The 27331-nt window shown below is 44.7% G+C and overlaps 1 protein-coding gene across 4 annotated transcripts in view; it reads left to right on the forward strand.

The window, feature by feature from the left end:
* LOC138580215 (alpha-2-macroglobulin-like protein 1) overlaps positions 1-27331 on the forward strand; it is a 1347911-nt gene that overhangs the window by 925480 nt on the left and 395100 nt on the right. For all 4 annotated transcript variants that reach the window (XM_069650572.1, XM_069650575.1, XM_069650574.1 and 1 more), the window contains one exon: positions 21959-22010. In XM_069650572.1, coding sequence (XP_069506673.1) covers positions 21959-22010 — 52 coding nt within the window. The remainder of the gene's footprint in view (positions 1-21958; positions 22011-27331) is intronic.

Genomic DNA, 27331 nt, shown 5'->3' on the forward strand with positions numbered 1-27331 from the left:
TGTAAGCAAAAAGGAACAGAACGTGGACTGTAATTTACTGTATAGGAGGGGGGAACTGTATCTTTATTTCCTTCTGGGTTCATTTGAAACGTGATTACAGATGATTTATAAGGCACAAATAATCTGTCTTGTGGCATCACTACTGGTGTGACCAGTTGTGCTTTGTGAAATATAGAACAACCTACACGTTTCATAATAATCTCTTCAAATTCATTCATATTTTTCTATCTAATTGACTAGTTTCACTTTCGTTCCATTTCCCATGATATAATGCACTCAAGAATGCATAACATGAGGAACTCAATGGCAATGGTTGCACATACCAACCAATTCCCTAAACACCATGCTGCGGCAAGTGGGCACATACCCAGCAATTATTCTTTCTCAATATTGAGTGAGTCATATTCATTATCAGCAGTAATGTGTTATTCCCATAACCTTCCCTGTGTCTTTCTTCCATGGGGGACAGAGTGTAAGTAATCACATGAACCGGGCGTTCAGTAGTGGAGATGTTTTCAACAGGCAAGAGTACTTCCAAGGGGTGTATTTCTTCTAAGTACCATAATACCAGTACTGTCATTATTGGGACTAATATACTCATTACGCACATGACTATCGTTAAGATCAGCATACAATTTGTTTGGCAATTTCTTTTTTGTAACCTTCCAGTCTCTATAGTTAACTCATTATCAGCAGTGGTGCAGGAGGGGGTAAAAGCTGGTTTCGGCATTTTTCTCTCGCTTTTCTTCTTCCCCAAAAATGTTCGTCGTGAATATCACTTATCGTTGCACTCATTTGAATGTCAATAAGTTTGGTAAATGTCAACAGTCTGTTCTGCCAGTTCTTAGCAGACTGGATTGCTATACGTTGGGCAAGATCTCTGTGCATCTGCACATTGCTCAAAGAACTCCAGAGCAGGTATCAATTGTCTTCATACCATGTGAGCCCCTCTTTTCCCTAAGGGGTGATCTGCACATGGATTTTTTTTTAGCACCGAGGAGCCTCGCTCTTGGGCTGTCCGATTTGCACAACCCTCACGCCGCTCTCCTCTAGGCCTCCGGTTCCTACTTGATCCACAATAGGAAACAGAGGCAACAAAGATCAAAAGAAATGAAGATTTGATCACTCCTTCTTCCAGTTCTGTAAATTATACCGCCTTGCTTCTGGTATCGTGTGATCAATGAATAGTGCGGGGGCACTTCCAGACTCGAGCTCGGAGTCAGCTTGCGGCATAATGACAGATGATGGTGGGCGCCAAAGTGATGATGCAGATTTCTTTTCAGGCTGCGGCGCAATGAAAGATGGTGGGCGCCAAAGTGGTACACGTTTTGTGTCTGCCAGCAATGATGCAGGTTCTGCTGGACAACGTTGAGGCACTCTTTGCCCTTCCTCTTTCATAGCAATATTTTCAGGCTTCGTTCCAGGCTTTATTTCAGGATCAGACAGATTTTGTGGCAAGGAACTGGCAACAATTACTTTTGTTTCTGGGAACGCTGTCTCTTTCTGGTCGTCTCGATCAGGCAGCTTTTCAGACGGCGACGGGACCTTTTTAGCGAGCGTTGCATGTATTTACGCTTTCCTTCCGTCTACATGAATTGCCGTTTGTGTTGCTAAAAGTATCTGGTAGGGTCCACGCCATCTGGGTGCAAGTGATGTTTTTCTCTCAAAATTCTTGATCAGAACCCATTCTCCCGGTTCCAGTGGATGCCCCAGACCAGTGTATCTGATGGGTAGAGCCTCCTGCACCTGCTGATGAATCAAACGCAATTTCTGAATTAACAGATTACAATAAATGCTGAGCACAGGATATTCAATCTCCTTTATCCGCTTTGGCTGTGGTGCACACCAATCATTCGCCGGACTCCCCATCACTATCTCATATGGGGAGAGCCCAGTTCTTGCCTGCAGAGATGTGCGCATGCACAGTAATGCTAGCGGTAATTCGTCTACCCAACTCAACTTGATTCCTGCACACATTTTTGGCCTTTAAAATGCCATTGTGGCGTTCAATAAGACCGGCACTCATGGGATGTTTAGAACAATGGAATCTCTTGTTGATCTGGACACCTGTGCAAATCTGTAATATCACTGCGCCCACCAAATGTGGGCCATTATCTGACCATATGACACGGGGCAGACCAAATCGGGAAAAATACTCTTTTAACATTACTTTTGCAATGCTCATCGCGGTGCAGTCTTTTAATGGATATGCTTCCACCCACTTACTGAATGCACATATGACCACTAAAACGTACTGTAGGTTTTGGCACCTCTCCATCTCTATGAAATCAAAATGGATTACCTCAAATGGCATAGAGGGAGGGTCGAAACTGCCTGTTGGAGTCACCGTTCCCTTCCCCACATTGTGTTGTAGGCACGTGATACAATTTTGGACCAGCCTCTCTGCATTTTTCTTTATGTGTGTGTTCTCCCGTAATGTGGCTAGATGCTGTACTATCTTTTTGGCACAAATGTGAGTAGGGCTGTGGGGCATCGTGACCATTGCAGTTACATAGGAGTTGGGTAGCATCCAATTTTTACTTTTCTTGTCTACCCAGCAACCTTCTAGATCTAATTCAGCAGAGCCCTCTGCCCACCCTTCTATCTCGTCAGCAGTGGCTTCTGCCTGCATTTCTTTGACAGTAGCAATTCCATTTTCTATCATGCAGGGCACTTCATCAGACTGTACTGCCAACATTTTGGTATTCAAATCAGTGGCAGTTTGCTTCACAATCCTGTCTGCAAATGCATTTCCCTCTCCCACTTTACATGTTACTTTTTTATGCACTTCGCATTTCACTATTGCTAGGCGCTTTGGACACGTAAGTGCAGACAGTAACCGTACAATCAAAGGGCCATGTTGAATCCTAGCCCCATTTGATGTCAAGAATCCCCTCTCAGCCCAGAGTTGACCAAAGTTATGAACCACGCCAAAGGCATATTGGATGTCAGTATATATATTTACACTCGGATATTCAGATATCTCACAGGCTCTGGTTAAAGCTATTATCTCCGCGGCTTGTGCAGAGTTGTAGGGGATTCTTTTACTTTCTACAATACTCTTCAACGTAGTGATAGCATAGGCAGCAGTTGATGTGCCATCAGGTAATTTAAAACAGGAGCCGTCACAAAACAGTTCTCCATCTGGCTCTTTTTGTGGGGTATCTGTTAAATCAATTCTTCCTTTCCTTTCTTCCTCAGTAACCTTTAACAATCATGGGGAGGTGATTCATTCTCACCCAGTTCTTCCGTGTGTAGTGGCACTAATTCTTCAGGATTCAAAGCGCTTGACCTCATAATTTGGATGTGTGGCGCGAAGAGGACAATTCCGTATCTAGTCAATCTAGCAGAGGTGAGGCGTTGCGTCTGCGTTCTATTCAATAGAACGCCTATGGCATGTGGCACCATCAAAATCAAGGTGTGCCCCAAAACAATTCCTTCGTTTTGTTTCACTGATGCAGCAGCCGCTGCAACAGCTCGCAAACAATGTGGTAGTGCCGGGCTACAGGGTCCAGCGCGGAAGAAAAATAGCTGCATGGCCTATTTCTTCCACCTTGTTCTTATGTCAAAACAGCCAACGCACAGCCTTCACTCTTGTGTACAAACAATCTGAAAATCTTCTCATAATTTGGTGTGCCCAAAACTGGAGCAGAACACAATGCAGTTTTGAGCAGATCAAATGCTCTCTGACATTCTTCATTCCACTGCAAAGGCATCACAGCATCCTTATTTGTTAATGCCACCATTGACTTCACAATCAATGCAAAGTTCACAATCCACTGCCGGCAATAGGAAGCCATGCCTATTATAGCTCTGACTCTTTTTTGTGTTTTTGGAATAGGCATACCAGAAATACTCTCTATTCGTTCTGGCGTCAGTCTTCTCCCCTCTCTCGAAAGTAGGTAACCCAAATAAGCCACCTCCTTTCGACAATATTGGAATTTCTTTAAGCTTGCTTTATGGCCATGCGCTGCTAAATGTGTCAATAATAAAACAGTACCTTTTTTACAACTCTCCTCTGTATCAGCAGCAATTAGAAAGTCATCTATATACTGTAGCAATGCACAACCTGTTGGTAATTCTAGCATATCTAGCTGTTCTTTCAATGCTCTGCTGTAAATACTCGGACTCTCTGTGTAGCCCTGTGGAATGCGTGTGAATGTAAATGATCGCCCTCCTAATGTGAAGGCAAACAGATATCTGCTTTGCTTGTGTACTGGAATGCTAAAGAAGGCATTTTTCAAGTCAATGGGCCTCATTCCGACCCTGGCGTTAACCAAGGCGCTATTAGCGCCTTGGTTGACGCTGTTATCTTTCCGACTCCGCCATGGTGAATGGCGTAATTACCGCCCCATTCCAAGGTTGGCGGGGGCGGTAATTCCCCATTCACCTTGGGCCCTTCCCCATTCCCATTTTTGGCCCATAGGGCTCAATGGGAATGGGGAAGGCGCTAATTACGGCACCGTAAATTACGGTGCCGTAATTAGCTCCTAGGTCCCTTTGCGGGTTGGTTTTTTAACGCCTCCAAAAAGCAGGCGTTAAGTACCAACCCTCAAAGGGAACTCGGAATAGGGCGGTAAGGGTTTAACGGCACCGGTCTCATTACCGGTGACCGTTAACCCTTAGCGCCCTACTCGGAATGACCCCCAATAACACTAAAGTACTCTGCCGAGGCAGGAATCATTGTCAAAATTGTGGTGACGTCTGAAACCAATGGGAATTGAGGATCTACTACTTTGTTTAATGCACGCAGATCAATTATGAAACGATACAGTACCTCATTACCTCCTTTATTATACACCAAAAGAATGGGGCTGTTACATGTACTGCCTTCAATCACCCCAAATTTTACCAAATCAGAAACAATACTTTTCAATCCTTTCTCTCCTTCTGCTGAAATTTTGTACTGTGGAATACGTGGTAACGTTAGTCCTTCTTTTAAAACAATTTTTACTGGTTCTACTTTCAAGCATCCCACATCATTGTCATTCATCGTCCATATACAAGTTGGCACTTTACTCAATTCTCCTGGCAAGCGTTTGGACAAAAATTACGATACTGGTACATTTTGTGGCGAAATTGTCAAAAACACTCCATCAGGAGTACAATGGACAACTGCACTCAGTTTTTTCAATAGGTTTAAACCCAAAAGGTTTTCCCCACAATTTTCTGTTAAGAGAAATGGACAATATTCAGTGAATGGACCTAATGTCACTGCTACTGGTTGGGACACTGGATTGATCACTGGGTACCTGCAAACCCTACTGAAATATTTATATGCCCTGACAGTGGTATTTCCAGAACCAGGTGATGGCCTATCAAGCACTTTTGCGTGCCTGTATCTACGAGAAAGCTGTGCTCCCTATTCCCGACTTTCATTGCTACGTAGGGTCCTTTTTGATTCACGGGAATAGACACTTGTTCCGACCCCTATCTTGGGCTGTCCTATTGAGGAAAGAACACATCATCCGATGCGTAATCACTACTATTACTATAGTACGTATTTGGTTGGGTATGAAAATATTTCCCGCCCCTTCCTCTATTTCCACTTTGCGTGTTCTGTTGGCTCTGATTTTGGCTAAAAGCAGACTGATTGTGATCTTGGTTCTGATTCTGGTAACCATTTCCTTGACTATTTTGGTGCTGCTGCATGTGGCTTCTATTTAGTTCATTTGCTATTGGGTGCCCTCTGTGCTGTCTTCTGTGACCGTACCCATTTCTATTTTGTAAATGTGGACATTGCGCTCGCCAGTGACCTTCCTCTCTGCAGTATGCACACTGATTTAATCCCAGAGGCACTTCATGCATGTTCGAATTACTTCTACCTTGTGCGTTTCCTCTCCCTCTATTGTGTCCCGCTACTTGCTGAAGAAGCACCTCAACCATTGTTCGTAATGCTTCTATTTTCATTGGCAAGGGGTATTCATCAAATATTTCATGTATTTCCATTGTGGGAATACTAGGATCTGAAATGCATTTTAACGCCTCTCGTATAGATACTTTCAGTTTATCACCCGTTTGCCTTGGCGACGGCAGAAATCACCGCTGTACATATGGGGCCTAATTCACAGAACGTTTTCCAATGGGGGTATGCTATTAGAAAAAGCTACTGTGAATTAGGCTCATGGTATCGCCGCTTCCCTCCTAACTCTCCTAATATCTTTATTCCTCTTCCCCGGCGTGGCAAACATTTCAGCATATTCATCATCAAGTTCATTCTTAAATTCAAAAAGTCTGTCTACATGCTCCATTATTTCTTCATCTCTATCTCTACAACGTGCTAATGCATTCAAATCCAACAACTGTTGCGGCGGTAGCCTCCCAATTAACTGTTTCCATCTCTCCGTTAAATATTCTCCCATGGATTCCAACAATACCTGTCTTTCATTGCTCCTCCTGAAATCATACATAAAATCTAGCGTTGACGTTTCATCATTCCCTTTTATATACAGCTCTGCCTGTTCTTGCAATTCTCGTTTTCTCTCCTTGCTGATCGCACTACGGGTCACTCTAGCGTGGTCCCCTCTCTCGTTTCAATGAGCTCAAGTTCAATTATTGGAGGGGCGGATGGGACAGAAAGAATCTCTTGGGAGAGAAGTGCGGATGGGACGACGGGAACGGAGGCGCTGATTGTAGGATCTGTGGGTGCGCTGGGGTTTGATCAGTAGGGAGGGGCTGAGCAACTGGAGGGGGCTGAACAATAGTCACTGGCGTGGTCTTTTTAGTCTCTCTCCTTGGGCCTTGCTTTGTGTCAGTTAATATTTTATTTATTAATTCATCTGATGAATGCAACTCTTGTTGTGGGTATATTTTATCTATACTCAATTGACCACGTCTATTTGATTTTCTCAAACTATCATTCCACTCCTCCTCCTGCTTTTCTTTCACTCTTTTTGCTTTTGACTTATGCCTGCGCACGCTCTTCTCTCTACTTTTCCAACGAAGCATAGCTTCCCTTCTCCAGTCCCTAAGGATATAAAATGCTGCAGGACGTGTTTTCTTTGTCATCAACACCTTTGCCAAGTAATCTATCCTCATAATCTCAAAACTCCTGTGATTCGACCATTGCAAATCTTCCTCTTTTCTGGTTTGCCTATGCCAATTTCTCACAAAAAATTATCGCTCCTACACCATACTTCACATACATCTCATACGCCAGCGATCCCTCGGGTGGTGCGAACTGGCCAGTTTCCAAAGATTGTCTACCACAGCGGAAAAATCCCGCTAAGGTGGACAATACCCCAGGCATGTTTTAACCTTACCTTTGGCTAATCAACCTTACAGTGGGTGTTTGATTTTGTAAAAGCAACTCTCAACCAATATCAGGGTTACTTCGAATCAGAGCATGACTCACCTGATCAATCAAATCGTCTCTAAAGACGCGATTTGTCCGTATTCTGATGCAACCAATAACGTTGTGTCTGCGTATCTTGGCTCACTCTGCCTCGTTTTGGGCCCCTCGCCTCCTTGTTCTCTGGCCGGGCACGTAGATCAGGGATCAGTTGTGTGCAGATCTTCAAAGGAGTCTCTCATGCCTTTTACAGGGGCACCCCGAACACCTCTTGATCCCGACTCGATCGTCCCGTCCTCGCCGTTCTCTCCGCCTTCCTTATTTTACAACGTACACGATGGAACAAGTGGGGAGGGTCCCTATTCGGGCGCCATCTTGAAGGGGCCCCTAGGGGACTCTCGCGTATGGAAACAAGGCACAATCACCACACACAAATTGATACGACACAATCGAGGTTGTATTCCCAAAAGCTAGGGTTTATTGCAAAGCAAATAGTCTCACTTGGCCAACTGGGTCCCACGCCCCACGACGTGTGTTTCCAGACCCCGTGGGGACGCAAGCGAGAGAGAATCGTACAACAGTTACATAAATACAAAGCAAGCATCTTACAATCAGTGGTGACACATTCAATACCACCCATAATGTATTTTCTTTGAACTGGGTTCGATGATTGACAATTGTGACGAGTATGACACCTTCAGACATTTATTTAGCAACAGTTTGCAATTTTATGAGCCTGCAGACACAATTCTTTGTTATAAGAACACACTGTTTCTGTTCTCTGCAAGCAAACTGCGTGCAGGGGAGAGACACATTCCAGGCCTCACTGTCTCCTAGTTTCTATTTGTGTACTGGGGGTCAACTCGCTCCCCAGGGCTCTACAGGGCTCAGGGAAGGGGGGCCGTAAAGGAGAGCCTAATTGAAGCCATTAAATGTTTGTTTCTAACATTTCTACTGTATTAGCAAGACTAGCTGGCACCTGTGTACTGATTAAATGCCTGCTGCTTACTTCCAATGACTTGTGTGGGAGGAGACTGGGCATTTCTGTCCGGCTTGCTGCGTTATGTTTCAACAAATCTCTCGCAGCCTTGCTCTATGCATGAACAATAATGTATTGTAGAGCAGAATAAGTTTTCAGCAAAGCAGTTTTAACAGAAAGCAAGAGGCGAACGTTAGAAAAGAAAATGGCGATTTGCAGTCACTTCAAAATGGCCACACTTTAATCAAGCTTATGGCTATGTATTTCTAATACTAAACACATGAGGCGATTGGTCTTCGGCCAACAGAATACATTCCCTCCATCATTGAGGGGTGTCTACTTTTCTGGACGGACAGCCCTTCTACTTAATCTTAGTCCTAGCCCTTCAATTACATCCTAGTCTCTCTACTTTGTCCCAGTCTTTCTCTTTCTACATTGTCCAAGGCCTTCCCCACATCCTTCATACCAGGCCCTCTTTTAATTCATACCAGTCTTTGTTGTTCTTCTCTTTGGGGCCAGCCCTTCTCCTTTGTTGCAACCCTTCCCCTTAATCAAAATTATTTTCCTTCTTCCCTGTCCCTTTCCTTCATTTCAGTCCTTATGCTTCTCTTTCATTCCAGTCCTGCTACTTCATCCCCATCCTTCGTCTGCGTCCCAGTGTTTCTCCTTCTCACCAGACCTTTGACTTTGTCCTAGTCCACCCGCTTCTTGTGCTCCTTCATCCCAGTCCTTTTTCTCCTTCATTCTGGACCTTCTCGTTTGTCCAAGTACTTCCTTTTACCCATTGTCCCAGCCCTTCTCCTTAATTCTTCAGCATTCTGTGTACTCCTTTGGCTTCATCATAGACCTTTTCCTTCATTATAGATCTAGCCCCAACCTCTTCTCCTTAATCCTTGCCTAGCCCTTTAATTACATACCCATCACTCTCCTTAGTTCCAGTAGTTCTCTTTCTCCTGTGTCCCATTCCTTCCCCGTGTCCTTCATCCCAGTCCTTCTTTTAATTCATACCAGTCTTTCATGTTCTTCTCTTTGGTGCCAGCCCTTTTCCCTTGTACCAACCATTCCACTTCATTTTAACTATTATCCATCCCCATGCCTATCTTTCATTCCAGACCTTATGTTTCTCTTTCATCCCAGTCATGCTACTTCATCCCCATGCTTCTCATGTGTCCCAGTCTTTCTCCTTCTCACCCGACCCTTGCCTTTGTCCCAGTCTATCTCCTTCATCCCAAACCTTCTGCTTCATCTTCATAGCACTCCTTCTTCTGTCTGTGCAGTCCTTTTCCTTAGTCATAGTCCTTCTCCTTCATCTCAGTGCTTCTGTTTATTTCATCCCTTCTCCATCTGCTTGATCCCGATTTCCTGCTTCTTCTCCTTTGTCCCAGTCCTTTTGCATCTCCGTCATTACAGCTCCTCTAATTTATCCCAGTCCTCCTTCTCGAGAATCATTCTCAACCTCACTATTGTTGCCATTCCTTCTCCTTCACCTTCTTCCAGCCATTCTCCTCATCCCACTTGTTCTCCTACATTGCAAGCTATATCCTTCTTCCCCTTCATCCCAATCCTATCCCTTCCTCCTAGTCTTTCTCCTTCTCCTTCTTTGTCTCAGTCCTCGTCCTTCTTTATCCAAGTACTTCTCCTTATGTGTCCCAGTCCTTCTCCTTTGTATTAGTTCTCCTCCTTCACCTTTGTGCAAGTCTTTCTCATTCATCCCAGTCATTTTCCTTAGTCCCCATCTTTCTGCTTTGTACTAGTCCTTCTCCGTTGTACCAGTCCTTATCCTTTGTGTTTGTCCTTCTCCTTCCTCCAACATCTTCTGCTTATGCTGCACATTCTTCCCAGGCCTTGTATGTCTCCATCATCCTATTTCTTTTCTTTATTCCCCGTCCTTCCCTGCCTCTTTGCCCGAGTTCTTTTTCTTTGTCCTAGACATTCTCCATCAGTCTAGTCCCTTCCTTGGTTCTGCTGCTTCTCATTAGTCCTAGTCCTTCTGCCTCATCCTAGTCATTCAACTTTATCCTAGTCCAGCTCCTTAGACCAGCCACCTATCCTTATCCTTAGTCAATCAGTCTCTCTTGTCCATCCAAACTGTATACCTCTTCATCTATTTGTTCTCTTTTCCCATCCTCCATATGATTGTCGTTGGCTCTTCATGCGTTAGCGTGCCAGCATACATGGGCGTGTGAGTGTATATCAGTGTGTATAGACTGAAGGAAGCCTGACCTAATAATGTGAATTTGTTGCATATAGTGGCAATACCTACCATAGCATAAGATTACAAGAGAACTGTTAGGGGAAATATGACCTATTGGCAGTACATGCCCAGATAATATATAGCATTGAGGTTCAATACCAGCCATAGTTCTGCTTGTGCTTGACCATTTGATGATACTATCTGCACCTTTCAATCTAGAGCATACATGTTCCAGGAATTCCTGACCTGTTATGGGCGTACCTTGGCTTATAATCGCGCTACTTATTGCATATGTCGAATGGAAGTACCTTAGTACGTTGTAAGAGCAGCTGGCATATGATGGGAGCAAGTACCTATTATGAGAATACTGGTCCTATAATGGTGGACCTGTTCATTTAGCAACACATCCTGATAAATTGAAAGCCAATATGCATGGTTTGAAATTGAGATTCGATGAGCAGAAGCTAAAACCAGCTTGTGGGTGTCAGGCATCACCCAGTTGGCAAGAGCTATTGCTTAACAACCAAGAGCAAGAACACAGTGCACTGCAAATCTAACTTCCACATGAAATGCACACTGTAACATTTTGCCGATTATCTAGGATCCATTATATTTAAATGTAGCCTAGATGTGTCATAATTCTCCTTGATTTACATTCTAAAAAAACTCAAAGTTAATGTCCCATTTTTTGTTTGTAAGCCACCAGTTGTCCTGGGGAGCCAAATGTATCTCCTGTTAAATGTGGGTCTTAAGCTAACCAGGCTCTCCCAGGGTAGAAGCAGGATCTAAACAGCTCCCAGCAATTGTGAACCCTGATATGTTGCATGCTCTTTAGGTACTTCGGCATCCATTCCATTTTGAAGCCATTTGATGGCATAATATGCATACTATGACAACATTTGCCCTACATTGGGAGTACCCCGGTCATATAATGCTACTTCCTAGAACACTGGATAAGTAAATGGGCGTATAGTGGAAATACCTAGCAAGTAGTGACTTTACTTGGCCATTTGATGGCAGTACCTGCATATTTTGTCAATACCTGAGGTATAATGGCAGTGTACCATAATATTAGGTGTCTGCCTAGCACAATGAATAGAAATAACTGGTATTTCATGGAAACGCCTGGGCATTTGACAACTCTGCCTAGCAATTTGATGGCAGTACCATGGCCTAAAATGAGATTGCACATAGTGGTATGATCCTTCTATCTCTATGTACATGTACACACAGGATGTGACCATTTGAATACTGCCTCCCTCCCTGTATCAATCTTCTCTGAGGCCTCTCTATGTGTTTCTCCCTCTGAGGCCTTGGAAACGCTTCCCCCTGAATCTTCCTTGCCTAACTTCCGCTGTCCACCTTCACACCAGATTTGTTCTCCCTACACACCTTACTGTTATTCACATAAAGAAGAGACTGATGGGTAGCTGAGGTGTGAATAAATGCAGAGGTGTACTTCCTCATGTTATGCAGGGCAGCCAAGGCCTTTGTCTGTAGTTGAATGCCAGAAAGATATCGGTCCAGGACTTCTATCTAGTCACTGTGATGGAGTCTGGGAGTAGACCCTGCCAAGGGGAGGCAAGGACCCCTCCCGACCTGTGGCAGTGGGCATACCAGGGAAAATGCCAGAACCAGCTATGTCCCAGTGGTGGGGTGAGGGAGTTGGAAGGGCCCCAGTATCTGCCCCCGCCACCTCGCTTGTGTGTGTTGAATGACTATGGTGTCACTCAATATCTTGCCATTAAGATACTGGCCCGAGTTCGTCTTGGCACATTTCAGAATTATCAGTACCAGCTGGCCTAGAAACCACCATTGACAGAAGTGAAGTGAAGAAATAAATTGACAGTCCAACTAAAGTCTATGAATGTCAGCATTCAAGAATCTGCACACTGTACTGAGTCAATAATATTCACTCTGGCACATGAGGACAGCAGTTGTGTGAGAAAAGGTGTGTGCTTAAGGGGGCTTATAAGGACTTGTGGTGTGAAAACTAATTCCACGGGGAAAAAGCAGATTGACAAAACTGATGCCTTCACCCTTTAGCCCTTTAGCCTGTACACAGCTGTGACTTAAAATTCCTTGTGAGGCAGCACACAAAACTCGGCCTGAAGGGATTGTGGTGCATACAACCATGGGTTGTGAAACTACAACCTGTTTCCTTAATGGAGGAACTAATTCAGAAGAACTACAGCGCTGCCACTGGGTGAACTCTACTTACCAGTACTGCCTTAAATCAGATGCAAGGACTGAGGGCTGGTTTGATAGAGCACTAGTGCCGCACACATTTGAGTGATATCTGTTTCTGCCTGACCTGGTATCTCAATGCTCCGTACAGCCTTGTTTTTCTGTATGTATTTGCTTACATAATATAGCCTTTACACAATTAAATACAATTGACATCCAACAATAAGCATTCGTGTTATAATCAATATCCAATATATACAAAGAACATGTTAAAACAATTGATCTAATGCCTTAATGCAATACATCTAATCTAAAAAAAGCCATTTTTTTATATTTAGCAGATGCAATTCACAGACTAAAGAATGTGATGTACAAATTATACCAGATAAATTATAGCTTCAATATACTTCCATACCTGCAATACTACATTAAGTAACACTGTAGAATTGGCCGTCATAATATTAGACCAAAATTGGTCTGTGGTAATATTTGTAACATCATCCACATGAACAACATATAGGTTCAAATATAAAGTGACAAGTCAAGGGCATTGAGTTAAGAAATGCCTTGAAGTTTCCAATTCTTTTTTGCACAATCTACAACGACGATCCGTACACAGTATATTGTCTCTAGGCACAGTTATCATGCGTGAGGGAAGAATTGTAAACCTTAACTTCACAATAAAAGTAGGTATTTTCTGGTCACTGCTGTACACCAGATAATTAAATAGTGAAATCCCTTGTCTTGTGTATTCTCCAATCTTTTTTTGGTAGAAAGAAAATCTAATTTTTTTGCAATGCTGAATTTTTTGATGGCCTTTGCTGCTATATGGCTTTTTATAATCAGGGCGGATAGAGAATCAGTCAGAAGGGAGCCCAAATTGATATACTGATGGGCGACTTCTATGGGTTTGGTGTCAATTGTCCAGGAAAAACTCCTGAAGGTCTTTCTTCTAGTAAGGGCCAACATCTCGGTTTTAGATTGATTTATTTTCAGATTATTTTCTTTTGAATAATTTGTCCATGCAGGCAAGGATCGCTGCAAACCTGTAGGAGTCTTTTCCAGGACAACCGTGTTGTCGACATACCCCAACCAACAAATTGTATACTTGCCAATCTTGGGAGGATAGGTATTACAAGCTTCCCCATATCGGCCACATAAAGATTGTATACGATGGGAGCCAGCACACCTCCCTGCAGAAGGCCATTAGATGTAGGGATGTTACAGATTTTAGCAGAATATGAGCCTGCTTGATCAAACTGCAATGCTACCGAGTTCTGAGTGTATAATTGAGCTAAGCTTACTCCATAGTTTGTTGCGATCCATGCAATTGAAAGCACTGGAGTAATTGACGAAAGCTAAACATTTTGAGGAAACACTGAAATTATAGTGTTGAATATGAAGTATTTTAGTGCCCAAATGTTATGTAGAGTTGAAATTGCTTTACGGAAATCAGTCTGTTGGCAAGATATGAGATGGGATGTGTTTACCCAGGACCATAAATCGTCCAATAGCACATTACTGAAAGGTTTACTGGAGGCGTCTGTCAAAGCGAGTAATCTATAGCTCAGTGGGTCTTCCCCGATACCGTTTTTGTAAACAGGTCTCAACAACATTTTTGTTCATGAGGTAGGAATAATTCCGTTTTTGGCCACCTTTTTAAACAATGTATTCAAGAAATAAGGCCAAAATTCATGCTCTTTTTTAAATACCGCATTAGATAGGCCATCTGGCCCTGGGGCTTTGGGGGGCCTAAACCGCATAATCAAAGCGTACATATCATCTTCATTGTGATTATAAACATATTCTTGATCCTACCTACTAAAGGTGCTATGATAGGATCCATTTCCTTTTTTTGTCATTGCTGGGATTGCCTATCAAACCTAAGTAATCTGCAGAGGAGATAGTCCATTAGAAGGACAAGCTGCCTACCTTATGTGTAATGCTTGGTCTGATGGATACAGGGTTTATCTGCCCACCTTCCTCCCTTCAGTCCCCTGAGAACAATCCCAGTCCACCTGTGAGAGGATGTATCTGGGGAACTGTCAGATTCCGGGCAGATGGCACCATTTATATCCTGGGCACGTTCACTTCTAGTGGAGGGTGTAAGGATGGCCTTCACTGCATCATGGATATGGGTACTGCCACCCGGTACTGTCTGAATGCCATTCACAGATGTTTCAAAGATAAGGAATTTGCACAGGAGACATTATATCCACCAGACCCATGGTTACCAGTAAGGTACATAGCTTGGTATTGTACCCCATGACATTGTAATCATCGGAACCAGCATTACCTATAAGGAATATTACGTGTTCTTATACCCCATTTCCGAATCGACATGGGACTGCATCTAGAACCAACCAGGAGGCATCCTTTGGGATATAGACAGGTCATTGATATTGGACATTGTAAACAGGTGTGTAACAAGGAGGTTTGAACCTCATAAAATGTGTTCTCCATAATTTCGGTCCTTTGGATACAATTACATGTGGATCCTTTTAGTTGATCTGTTACAGGTCCCCCTATGGTTGAGGGTTTGGAATGAGGCATTGATACTAGTTAACCATGCAAAGAAAGCTTGCAACTTCCTCTTTCTTTTAGGGAGTCATGATGTTATATATCCTTTTGACCTTTGCTTTTTGGGGTTGCACTGTACCTTTTCTGACCTGAAAGCCCAGGTATTTTACTGAGGTGAAGGCTAGGTGGAATTCAAATGGTTTAAACTTATGTTTGGCCTTCTGGGCTCGGGATGACCATTTATAGTTATCTCATGTGGCCAGACCAATTTGTGGTCTATACTACAATTTCATCCAGATCGGCTCCAGAAAAGGCTTGATGGTGCTGTAATATTCTATCTATCACTCTCTAGAATGTGGCTGGGGCCCCATTCAGCCCCAATAGTAGAACCTTAAACGGTATTCTGATGCAAAGGAAATCTGCCAGTATCCTTTGGTGAAGTCATTGGTTGAGATATATTATGCAGGTCCAATTCTCAATCTTCATTTCTTGTTGCATGGTTAGACATCAGTGTGAGAGATTTCATCCACTTTTTGTAAATCCACCCAAGATCGGAAAAGTCCATCATGTATAAGCACCAGCACAATACGATCCGACCATTGGCTTTGTGAGGTCTCAATCACCTGCAGGTCCAACATATTTTTCACCTCAGCTTTCATTGTCTTAGATAGGCAAAAGGCTAGTGAACATCAGACAATATCTTGTTAAACCTGATTTTTGAAGTCCTGGGAATGTGGGTGATGGGGTAAGGTCTGTGCCACTTAGTCATCAGCTTTTTTTATAAGGTCAGAAGTAAGAACAGGACAATGTCATCTAATTTGAACATCCTTGGTTTTGCTTTCCAAGCACATAGGTGATATGATATGATATCATATGGCATTTATAACGCGCCTATGCACAAGGCGTGACGAGGCACGGGAGGGGAAAAAAGGGAGGACGGACAGCGATCCTACTAGGCTAGGTGTCATTCAGATCGTGCAAGTGCGTGGGAAGGGGGCAGGGACAGTGCAGTACATGGGAGAAGATGATAACAATAAGTAAGTAAGGGCCAACAAGTGGCAAGTGCATGGGTAAGTGCGGGCATCATGTGTCAAGCGCTGGTAGGGGGACTGTAGGGATACAGAAACAGTCCCCAAGTGCGGGGGTCGCTAGGTGGGCAGTCCAGGAGTATGACGCTGGTGGGGGAAGGACCTGGGCCCGAGATCAGAGGGTGTCCAGGTAGCCAGTGCAGTTCCGGTTACAGCCAGGAGGTCAGCAGAGAAGAGGAGGAGAAAAAGCAGAAGCAAAGAGAAAGGTTTTGAGGTGCTTCTGGAACTGGAGATGGTTCTCCTCAAGTTTAAGGGAGGCAGGGAGGCTGTTCCAGAGGGAGGCACCAGCCGATGAAAGAGATCTAACACCAAATCATTGCTTGGAGAAGCGACTGACCCTGAGGGAGTTGGAGGTGAATGAGCGAAGAGATCGAGAAGGAACATGTTTAGGAAGAGAGAGTTGAAGGTATTGAGCCCCCAGTCCCCAGAAGGCCTTGCAAATGACGCAGAGTGTTTTGAACTTAATCCTCACAGCCACTGGGAGCCAGGGCACAGATTTCAGTCCTGGAGAGATACGATCCTGGGCTTGAGGATAAGTTGCAGAGGGCAGAGAGTAGAAGCAGGCAGATTTAGAAAGAGGCTGTTACAATAGTCCAGCCTAGAGAGAACCAGAGCTCTGAAGACATTGAGCCCTCTGGTGGAAGGAGAGGAAAGGAAGAATACCTCTGAGGAGGTGCCGCTGGTAATATGACTTCTTAGAGATGTCAGAGATGTGAGGAGAGAAAGAGAGTGTGGATTCGAAGATGACGAAGGTGCTTCTGTTTCTCTCGGCTAACTTGTTGATGTTGTTGTGCAAAGTTGAGGATCAATCCCAGGCTCAACTGGATGGTTCTCACAAAATCTGGGGGCATCCTCTTATGGTTTGTCTTATCTTTCCCAACCCTCCCTGAGGATATTTATACTGTCTCAGGGTTCTCCCCAATAGACTTGGACTATGAGAAAAAACACTAAAAGCTTGTGGAACTTTCAGGGATCCAAAAATGGCTCAAAGTCTCCCACATCCTTAGATAATCCAAAACATATTTCGGACTGAGGTTTTTGAGGGTTTAATTACAATGCTTCACAAGGCAACATGTCTGTGGGTATTAGAACAAGGCTTAGTTGGTCTCCATCTTCAACAATTTATTCCGATCATTCAGAGGTTTTGGCTTTAAGGAGGCCATTTTATCTCTGAGAATTTCCTTCAGCAATTACCATGCCTCAGATAAAGTGGGAAATTAAGTGCTTCAGAATGTTTTGCACATGTTGTCCTCATAGCAAAGCCTTGCTGATATATGGTGATGTAGTCTAACACAATTAGAATATAGCTGTTCCCAGCTTTACCTGCATTGATGGGACCTACCACATCCATCTGAATTTTGGAAAATGGGACAGATGTGATTGGGAGGAGCTGTAACATTGCCTTTCCCACATCATTCCCTAAGGTTTATTGGATCCAGTGGCCAAGAAAATGGCCAAGGCTGTATTCCTGTATTTTTGACGCTCCATGGTGTCCTGCTGAGAAATGGGAATGTAGCAAAACCAAAATGCGATACTGGAAGGTTTTGAATAAATCATAACCACTGGCACAGCTCTGGGCAACCCTCCAGACCATTGTTCTTCAGCATGATAAGCCATTGCAGAAAGGGAAAGACCATATGCAAATCAGGCTTGGTCCCACCCCAAAAGGGCCTGTGCAGCTCGAACTTCTAGGTCTCATCCCTTCTTCACGAGACCACAAGCATACACAGACATGTTTTGGCCTCATTCAGCACCATCGGTGAGGAGTACCTTGGGTCTCTAGGCCCAGCAGGGTTGCAACCCACATCAGGGAATACCATTACCACTCAGGGTGATTTAAAGTAAAACCAAAATGACATGGCTGGAAGGTTTTGAATCAATCATAACCACTGGCACAGCTCTGGGCAATCCTCCAGACTATCATTCTTCAGCCTGCTAAGCCATTACAGAGGGGAAAGACCATATGCAAATCAGGCTTTGACCTGCCCCAAAACCCGAACTGCTAGGTCATTCCCTTCTGCACAAGACCGCAAGCATCCCCCGACAAGTTTCAGTCTCATTGGGCATCATCCGTGAGGAGAAGCTTGGGTCTCTAGGGTTCGCAGACTCGGGACCCACATCTGGGCATACCCATCCCACACGGGGTAACTTAAAGCAAAAATAAATGTGATGGCTGTCAGGTTTTGAATCACTCATAACCACTGGTACAGCCCTGGGCAACCCTCCAGCCCATCGTTTTTCAATAGGGATGGGCCAGGTTGATAACTGCATTTTGGAACACAGAAGGGACCAATAATATGTTATTCATGCCCCTTTAGAGCAGACCTCTTCTTTGTATGAATTAGAGTCCCATAAACCTTTTCCCTTCCTCTGCTGATATTGTGGTGTCAACGGATGCTCATACCGAATGATCTTGACATTACTCCAACTCAAACACTGCTTCTAATAGGGGATCCTCTGCCCTCAAGAGTCGGTACCTCTGACAAAATGGCTAAAATGGGTCTGGCTCACTCCCCTTTGAAAGATAGACGTACCCAAATACAGCCTCTTCCTGCCTCGTTTCATCAATTCCTCTACCACCTCTGGTTGAGAAGGCAGGTGAAAACCACAAATCAACTGGGCTTCTGGATCCCCCTGCTGAATTTAGGACCTTCACAATTCGCCAGTAGTCTCTGTCAATCACACCAGCCCCCACACTACCTTATTTAACCACAAAGCCCAATTTAGGGGCTTCTATACCGTAAATCCCCTCTGGAAGAAGAGCCATAAGACCTGTGCAATCCAAGGTCCAGGCCCTTTGAGGATATCCACTTAGTCACAGCTTTGTGGGTCCAGGTAAACTCTCACTAGTGTGCAGGACCGCCTGGCTGTATAGATGAGCCATTTTGTATACCTTGGAGGTCTTACATAGGTTTCCGGAACACACTTTGGGATCCCATCTCTGAAAGGATCTATAACATGGCAGTGTGAGATACACACAACGCCTGAACACCACAATTAGTATAAGCAGTCTTTATTCACAACACAAATCAAAGGAGATCGTCCTACGAAGTTTCATCAACCCAAAGTGCATAAAACTCCAGCCTACCGCTGGCACTACTACCCTCTTTATTCAGCTTAGCTAACAAAAGTGTCCTCCTGATTGTGTCTCCTAAAGTTGTTAGCAGGGTACTTCCTCCTATCTGTCTCTGTGTCTCTGCCACAAGGTGTAGCTATATCTTGATGTTCATGGGGCAGACAATGACAACCCAGCCTCCTGGCCTCAGTTTCCAGAGCAGCTTCTGGGGTCTTATCACTTTGCTTCCTTGGGGTTCTGATATCTACTCTCTGCTCTGCTTTTCTGAACCTGCTCTGGTCTGGGTCCTCCAAGTCATCCTGCAACTGGCTTTCTCATGCACAGTGGGCTCAGCTCCTCCAGATCAGGATTTGACTCCTACACCCTGCTACAAATATGCAAGTCATCTTCAGATAGTTCTATCCTTAATAGTCTTCTCTCCCTACTCATACGCTTCTGTGGCTTCTGAATGAATCTTTCTGCCACCCCTTGCTAGTCTTTCACCCTCCCATCCTATGATGTTCTCCTCCTTCAAACCGCAGAGGTTTTTTTTGTTCCAACCTTTGCTGTTCCCCTCGTTCCACCGTCTGCTGTTCTCTCTTCTCCCCCTCCTACCTCCAAACTCACCCACTCATTTCCCCACTCTCCACACCCTTCCTCCTTATAGCTACCTCTTCCAGTACCAACTCACTCTAAACTCTGCACCACTCCTGCTCCAGATTTCTCACTGCCTCTTTACCGGCTGTCCCTTTCATCCCCGGGCTGCCTCTTCCCTTTGGTTGAGCTTGTGATCATTCTCACGTTTTGCACACATGTTTTATTATTCCCTCACGTTTCCCTCGGGCTGATTTAAAAAGCCATTGTGGTGCAGTTTTTTTTTTTTTTTTTACGATCCAGCATTACTAAAAGCAGCAAGGTTGGACCATTGCTTTAAAATCCTGCACAAGTGCAGGTAGGCCCCGCTTCAGGAGCAGAGCAGTTTCTGGTCCTTTCTGGTGGGTGCTTTCGAAGCGTGATCTGTTTGTAGCGGGTGACGAACAATTCAATTCTCCTTGCCTGCTACACAGGATATTCTGGAGGCAGGTGGTGCCAACAGGATTGCCTGGTTTGGGGATGTTGCTGTACAGGATCCTGCCCGTCCTGCTAGGGAAGCCTTTGCGATATCTGCCAAACAGTTCTAAGTGAGCTAAGAGGGTCTGACAGGGGATACTTTTCACACTGGGCACAGGCCTTTCATCCACTGTCGGGGGCAGGCACCCAGTTGCTTCAGTTACTAAGACCCAAAAATCAGGTAGAGGACCTCGTTGTATGTGAAATCTCTAAGCCTTGCATACATCCTGAAGAGTAGCTGTAGTAGCTCTAGCTGTTGCAGGCCAAAGCATTGAGAGACTGGGGAATAGAGCAATCAAAACCCTGCCAAGGGTCAACTGGGCATCTGGCGTTAAATTCCACAATACAATTTTGAAAGATAAAGGACTAACAATAAAGGTTTGCAACAAAAAAGTTTAACAGGAAAAACAAAAGGAAAAAATAAACCAGTGAAAACAATAGAAGTGGATCAGTATGATGGTTGCAAGGTTGACACCAAGGGGTTCAAACCTGTTTCACAATAAATGGAAAACATTTTTGAAACGGCAGAAGGACACATAGTTTCAGAGAATGGGGGACAAAGGGGCGCAGGGTAAAAGAGGTGCAATGAGATTTCCACTGTTATATTTTTTAAACATGCCCGACTGTCGAGTGGGAAAGGGAGGATAACATAAGGTAAAACACTCTTTAAACATAATATTGGCAAATTAAAAGCATTCGGAAAATAAATATTCTCAAACTTAAAATGTTGGAACTTACAGACGAAGGCGTGGGACATATGCCAAAGAGGGCATTTTGGAACTTCCTTTTTTTAAGGGGCATGGCTACCTCCAAACTTGTAATGAGACCCATAATCTTTCTCAGTCCACAGATCTATTTAGACAATGGGCCTCATTGCGAGTGTTGCGGAAAGGCAACAACGTCGCCGGAAGTGCTACCGGTGCCGTTTTTACCTCCCTGCAACATTACGAGTTCTGCTTGCCGGTGCCGGACTGCACGCGTGGTCTGACCAGGCGTGCAGACCGACACCCGCAAGCAGAACTCGTGATTGCACCGGCACCATTATAAACGGTGCTGGTGCAACCATGCTCCCGAACCCCATTCTGCCCTATGGGGCAGAATGGGGATCGGGAGGCCGGCCATACCGGCACCCACAAATGGGCAATTACCGGCCATTCAACTCGTGATGGGCCGGTAATGGCCTATTCGCGAGTGCCGGGGCCGGTAGCGAGTTTGGCGGTAGCCGTGCCCTTAATAAGGCACGGCTACCGCCAAACTCGTAATGAGGCCCAATGTAAAAAACGTAAATCACTCAGACATAGATATCAAATACAGGGATAGGCAGCTCTTTGATGTTACTGCTGTATACAGAGGGCAGCTTCAATTAACAACCTACAAAGTAGACAAGCCAATATGGCATGTTTACTCTACCCCAATTTATTGTATGATAGCGATGTGCTTGCCGAGCCAATTGAGGCAGTAAACACAATGGCTTGTTTATATTTTTGCATTACAACTTTGTGTTTTTTCCTGACACTCTTTTGGATCTTTGCAGTCAGAGGGCATGCTGGTCGAGACCTCGTACAACACTCTGCTCTGCGCCGAAGGTAAGATATTATTCTCGTTTTTTAGATGTGTCCTGGGATCTAGAAAAGTGTACTCACCTGTTTGACTCTTTTAAACTGCCCTCTGGTGTTCGCTTAATTCTAAGAGCAAAGCCATCAAGGACATTCTGTGTTCTGTACTGTTCACATGTAATTAAGCACCCTACGCAACAGGAAGCAGTTCTAGAAACACTGAGGGGGGCCATATCTAGATGAATGTCGAGGCAGAGGTCTTGACACACCAAGGGTTCACATGTCTAGCGGTACCTTGGGAGCAGGTCTAGAAGCACTGAGGGGGCACATATCTAGATGAATGATGTGGCACAGGTCTAGACACACCAAAGGTACACATGTCTAGCTGCTCCCTGGGGAGGAGGTCTAGAAGCGCAGAGGGGGTACATAGCAAGAAGATTGATGAGGCACAGGTCTAGACACACAAAGGATGCACGTGTCTTGCTGCACCCTGGGGAGCAGGTCTATAATCGCCAAGGTGTAAAAAGTTGCAAGGTAGGTTGTGGGTGGCTGTGCTGATGCAAAGGGACAGGTGACTGCATACAGCAGGAGGCTAAACAAGAAGGAAGAATAGGCAAGGTCATTCAGAACAACGAATCAGGAAGAAAGGGCAGACCTCAATATTAAACAAGAAGGGATGGGAACCATGCACTGGACAATGAGGAATCCCACTAGGGGCGAATATACAGGTTGTACTAGAGGCTGCCCACAGATATAAGGGAAGCTCAATGCCTCTGTGTAATACTTCCACAGGCACCATTCCTTGGAAGCAAGAGTGGCTTCTGTGTCTGGACTCTTGGACACAAACAAGGAGTGTACTTACACGAGACAAGCCGGTATGGGTCCAGCCGGAACCTACAGCATATGCCCTCTGAGGGAACTGAGCGCAACGCACTGTTACATTAAATTCACTATAGACTAGAAGTAAAACAAGACAAGGGAAGGGGCAGAGATTGCCTGCTGGGAAACCAAGCAACCAAACTCTGAACAAATGAATAACAGAAGCACAAGTAAGGTCAAGATTGTTAGCATAAATAACTAGGAATAAATAGGCAGTCAAGTAAACGAGGTTCAGAAAGAGGAAAAGCAAGTAGAAAAGAATCTAATTGCAATGCTTCAGGAGACTGTAACTGCAGACCGGTAACAAGTAACAGGAAATCTGGACTGGAATAACAAGGGCAGGCCTGTAGACAGATAACAAGGAAACTCAGGACTGGAACCCTGGAAGATAAAGCCAGGTAACACAGACAATGGGCAAAGAGGAAGGAGCAGCAGGCAGGCAACAAGATAATAGGTGGAAGAGAGCAAGGGGCTACAGACAGGGAACATAGACTGCAACAGGGGAGCAGGGCAGAAGGCAGAGGAGAGTGGCAGGGTGGCAGTGCTGCAGGGCAGGGAGCATGGGGCACAGGAGCAGGATCTGACAACAACAGGAAACATCAGAATCTTGAGGCTCAAGGCAAAAAGGGCTGAGAGCGAGTTCAATGCAAGAGCCCTGTGCTCTTGAAGTCAGCTACTTAAATACCGCCCTGCCCTGTGCTGAAGCGAGCTAATTAGCAGCATCTGGAGCAGCACAGCTGAAGGTAATCTGCCTCCCCCCTCTCTGGTCCTGGGAAAGTGAAAGTAGCACTGATCTCTAGGGCTTCTGGGGATTGTGGTTCCAAGATTGATTCATAGGAATAACCAGGGAATGAGAACTGCCACAAAGTGCATTATGGGAACTGAAGTCCATATTTTTGGATATACAGATTTCTGAAAGAAAATGTTAAATAATAATTTAGGGTCTTCTCTGAAGATCGAGATACACCAAGGGTGCACATGTCTAGCTGCACCCTGGGGAGCACATCTAGTAGCACTGTGGGGGCACATATTAAGATGAATGTGGACACACACATCTAGACACACCAAGGGTGCGCATGTCTAGCTGCACCCTGGGGATAAAGTCTAGATGTACTGAGGGGGCACATAACTAGATGAATGATGAGGCACAGGTCTAGATGCACTAAAGTGCACATGTCTAGTTGCACCCTGGGGAGCAGGTCTAGAAGCACTGAGGGGGCGCACATCTAGATGAATGATGTGACACATGTCTAGACACACCAAGAGTGCACATCTGTAGCTGCCCCCTGGGGAGCAGGTCTAGAAGCACTGAGGGGGCAGATATCTAGATGAATGATGAGACACAGGTCTTGACACACCAAGGGTGCACATGGCTAGCTGAGCCAGCAGTCTTCGCATCACAGCATTCAGATAGCTGCTCCTGCACTCGTCGGTCCTTCCTTTTGCAGATTTCCCATTGCTGCTTTGGTGGGCCCATTCTTACTTTGGTCACCTTTATTTTGAAAGGGGAGGGTCTACTCCCTTCATTCTCCGCTTACATGCTTTACATCCACCCATCCATTGGCATTCCTGTTTTTCAGGCTGCCTGGCCAACCTCTCCCCAGTCATGGTATATCGGACCCCTCATACACGTACCCCTTTTCCTGCCATATTTCCTACACACAAGCTCCTGCCCACACATAGACCTAGCCCTTTTCCATCTTCTTCTATTCAACAGCCTGCTCCCACAGGGTGCCCCATAGTGCGTAAACAGTCTGCCCTCCAGCTGTTGCTGGCTTTAAGGGCTATGTGGGGTCAAAAGATGGAAATACATAATATCCCTGGAAGAGAAAAACAGATGCGTAGATAAGTAGATAGTAAGATTGATGAGGAAATATGTGATGATAGTATTGAACATGCATGGTGACGAGGTTGGTGTGGAACATATCAACATTAGATGCAATGATTGTGACTTTAATATGGATTTTCATGTTATTGAGAAAAGTGTTGTTATACATAAAAAGGATTAATTGAAGGAAAGGGGGGGTGATGCTTACAGAAGCAGCCTTTAAATAAAGTGGATTGGGCACATTAGCTAAAGGTTCTGATGTACAGAATCCATATGTTTTATATATTCAGGCAAATCCTAGCACTTAGAGGAATTCTAATGACTGGCTTGCTATTAATAGAATTTCTGGACCTTAATAATACATTGAGGGTTAAGGTCTGGGTTAGGTCAAGAAATGTATCAGAGATGATTAAAAGAGAGCAGGAGAGTTTGTGCTGGGATTTGAGTTCTACAAGTTGTTCTAAAATTGAAAAGAATTAGGCAAACAGAAAATTAGGATAGGTTAAGGGGAAAAGATTGAAGTAACTACATACATGTCAGGTAGCCTTAGGGGAATGGGACCTTAAAAGGAAAGTTTTAAACTTGGAACTCAATAGAAAGAATGGTAGAGAAAATAGAACCAGTCTGTACGAACAATTGGATTGGTCGGAAGGAACAATGGTATTGTCAGCAATGAGTGGGATTTGCTAGCAGGATTATTACAACCCAAAACATTAGCTTTCTCCCGACATCTGTATACTCAAACCACCATCTTGTGAAAATTGTGAGGGTTTAGGAAATTCATATTCATGTGTGATTTTTGAACTATTTTGTGGGACATGATCTATTTTGTTACAGCAGGTGTGGCTACTCAAGTGCCTGAGATGGACGGGATAGATTTGCTACTAAATCCTTCAATCAACGGAAATAGGGGAAGACCAATATGGACACCTAATAATTGAAGTAGATAATAAACGTAAAATGAAACCTTATGGCTGAAAATCCAGCACAAGTAATTATTTAGCAGCAACTGTAGCCCTGTCAGGAAGACGTGAGGAAAAGGGAACATTGGTCATAAATGTTCACAACCCACCTAATAATTTAGAAATAATATACTGGTGAAAGGAGTAAGCGAGTCACTAATATTATGGCAAAGCAAAGGAAACAAAGGAGGGTGTGACGAATCCCTGGATGTTGTCACTTTTCCCCAAGGGGGAGCCCCTTCCCATGAGGCCAGGGAGGTTATGCTGCTACCCTATATTCCCCCAGGGGTAGTACAAAGTGGGAGGATCTCATGGGGAGAGGCTCCCCCTCTGGGGACAGGGACAGACATCTAGGGAGAACGCGGTATGACCCCCTCCCAATTACCCCTCCTAACCCTATACCGGTGGTACACCCCATTATTATACCTAACCACCTCATGTACCTGTGTAGGACCAGTGATATAATATCCACTGAGACAAAGAAGAGCCCAGGAAGATTCAAGATCACTAACTGTCAAAGTACTCTGACGAGGAATAGGCGCAGAAGCATAGAGAAGGCTCTATGGAACCATGAGTCATGCTATAATGTTCCACAAGGGAATGGACCTTACTACGAAATATAAATCAAAGAAGGGCTGTTTTCTGAATCAAGCCATCCCTGAGAACGGATGAGCCGTTCAGTGCGGAAGACCAAACACATGGGTGGCCGGGACGCTAGTGAGAAGGTAGAGGCATCCATATCCAGTTAGCCATGAACAGACTGACTGGAAAGCTGGTGAAGCAGAGGTCCAGGAATGCGAGAAAGCTGGACCACGCGGAGTGAAGATGCTCATCCTGCGAGGAACCGCAGGTGGATGAGCCGCCGCAGCACACTGAACAGAATGTCTGAGTCTGACCTTAGGACACCAGTGAGAACCGACAAGGTATCTGGGCTGCTGGGATGGTTGGTGGGGGCCGAAGAGAGTCGAGGAAGACACAGAAGAAGAAAGCACACAAGAACCCAACAATCAGGGGCAAGAAGGGAACCTCTGAAGAGAGAAAGATGGGTCTGGGACCCACACCCATGAGAGAGAAGAAGTACTAATCTACTACTTTGTGGCAGTACATGGCAGGACAGTAAACCACGTCTGACAAACCAGAGCAGGATAGAGACACAGGTCTGGGACCCACACCCACAAAGGAAGAGCCCTAGTATTGATCTTCTTCATGACAGTACTTGGCAGGTTAGTGAACCAAGTCTGTCCAATGAACTAAGAGTGTGTCAAGAGAACTTTGTAAATCATCTTCTTTGTGCAAGTACTTGGCAGGATATTGAACCAGGTCTGCCCAACGAGTTGAATAGAGAAATGTCGGTCTGGGACCCACAATCTGAAAAGGCAAGAGAGAGGACCCTCTCCCTCTTGGTTTTACTTGGCAAGCCAGAAGACCAAGTGTGCTACACTGGGGAAACGTGGATCAGGGATCATGTACATGAACTTTTGAGAAAGAAGGAAAACAGTGAGACAAGGATCACCAGGGGAAGGGAGTCATTCCACCTGTGTGTCAGTTTCCTCCTTCTGCACCCTTACAAGGGATAATATTGGAAGGGAGAATTAAATGCAAATTTCCCTCTAGGGTGGGACATTTCTAGACTTGACCAGAGGTTTTTGTTAAGTAAATGGGAAAATGCATTATTGAAAGAA

This window comes from Ambystoma mexicanum, chromosome 3p (assembly GCF_040938575.1).
Source record: "Ambystoma mexicanum isolate Mex_15411 chromosome 3p, UKY_AmexF1_1, whole genome shotgun sequence".
In the NCBI taxonomy this organism is placed as follows: domain Eukaryota; kingdom Metazoa; phylum Chordata; class Amphibia; order Caudata; family Ambystomatidae; genus Ambystoma; species Ambystoma mexicanum.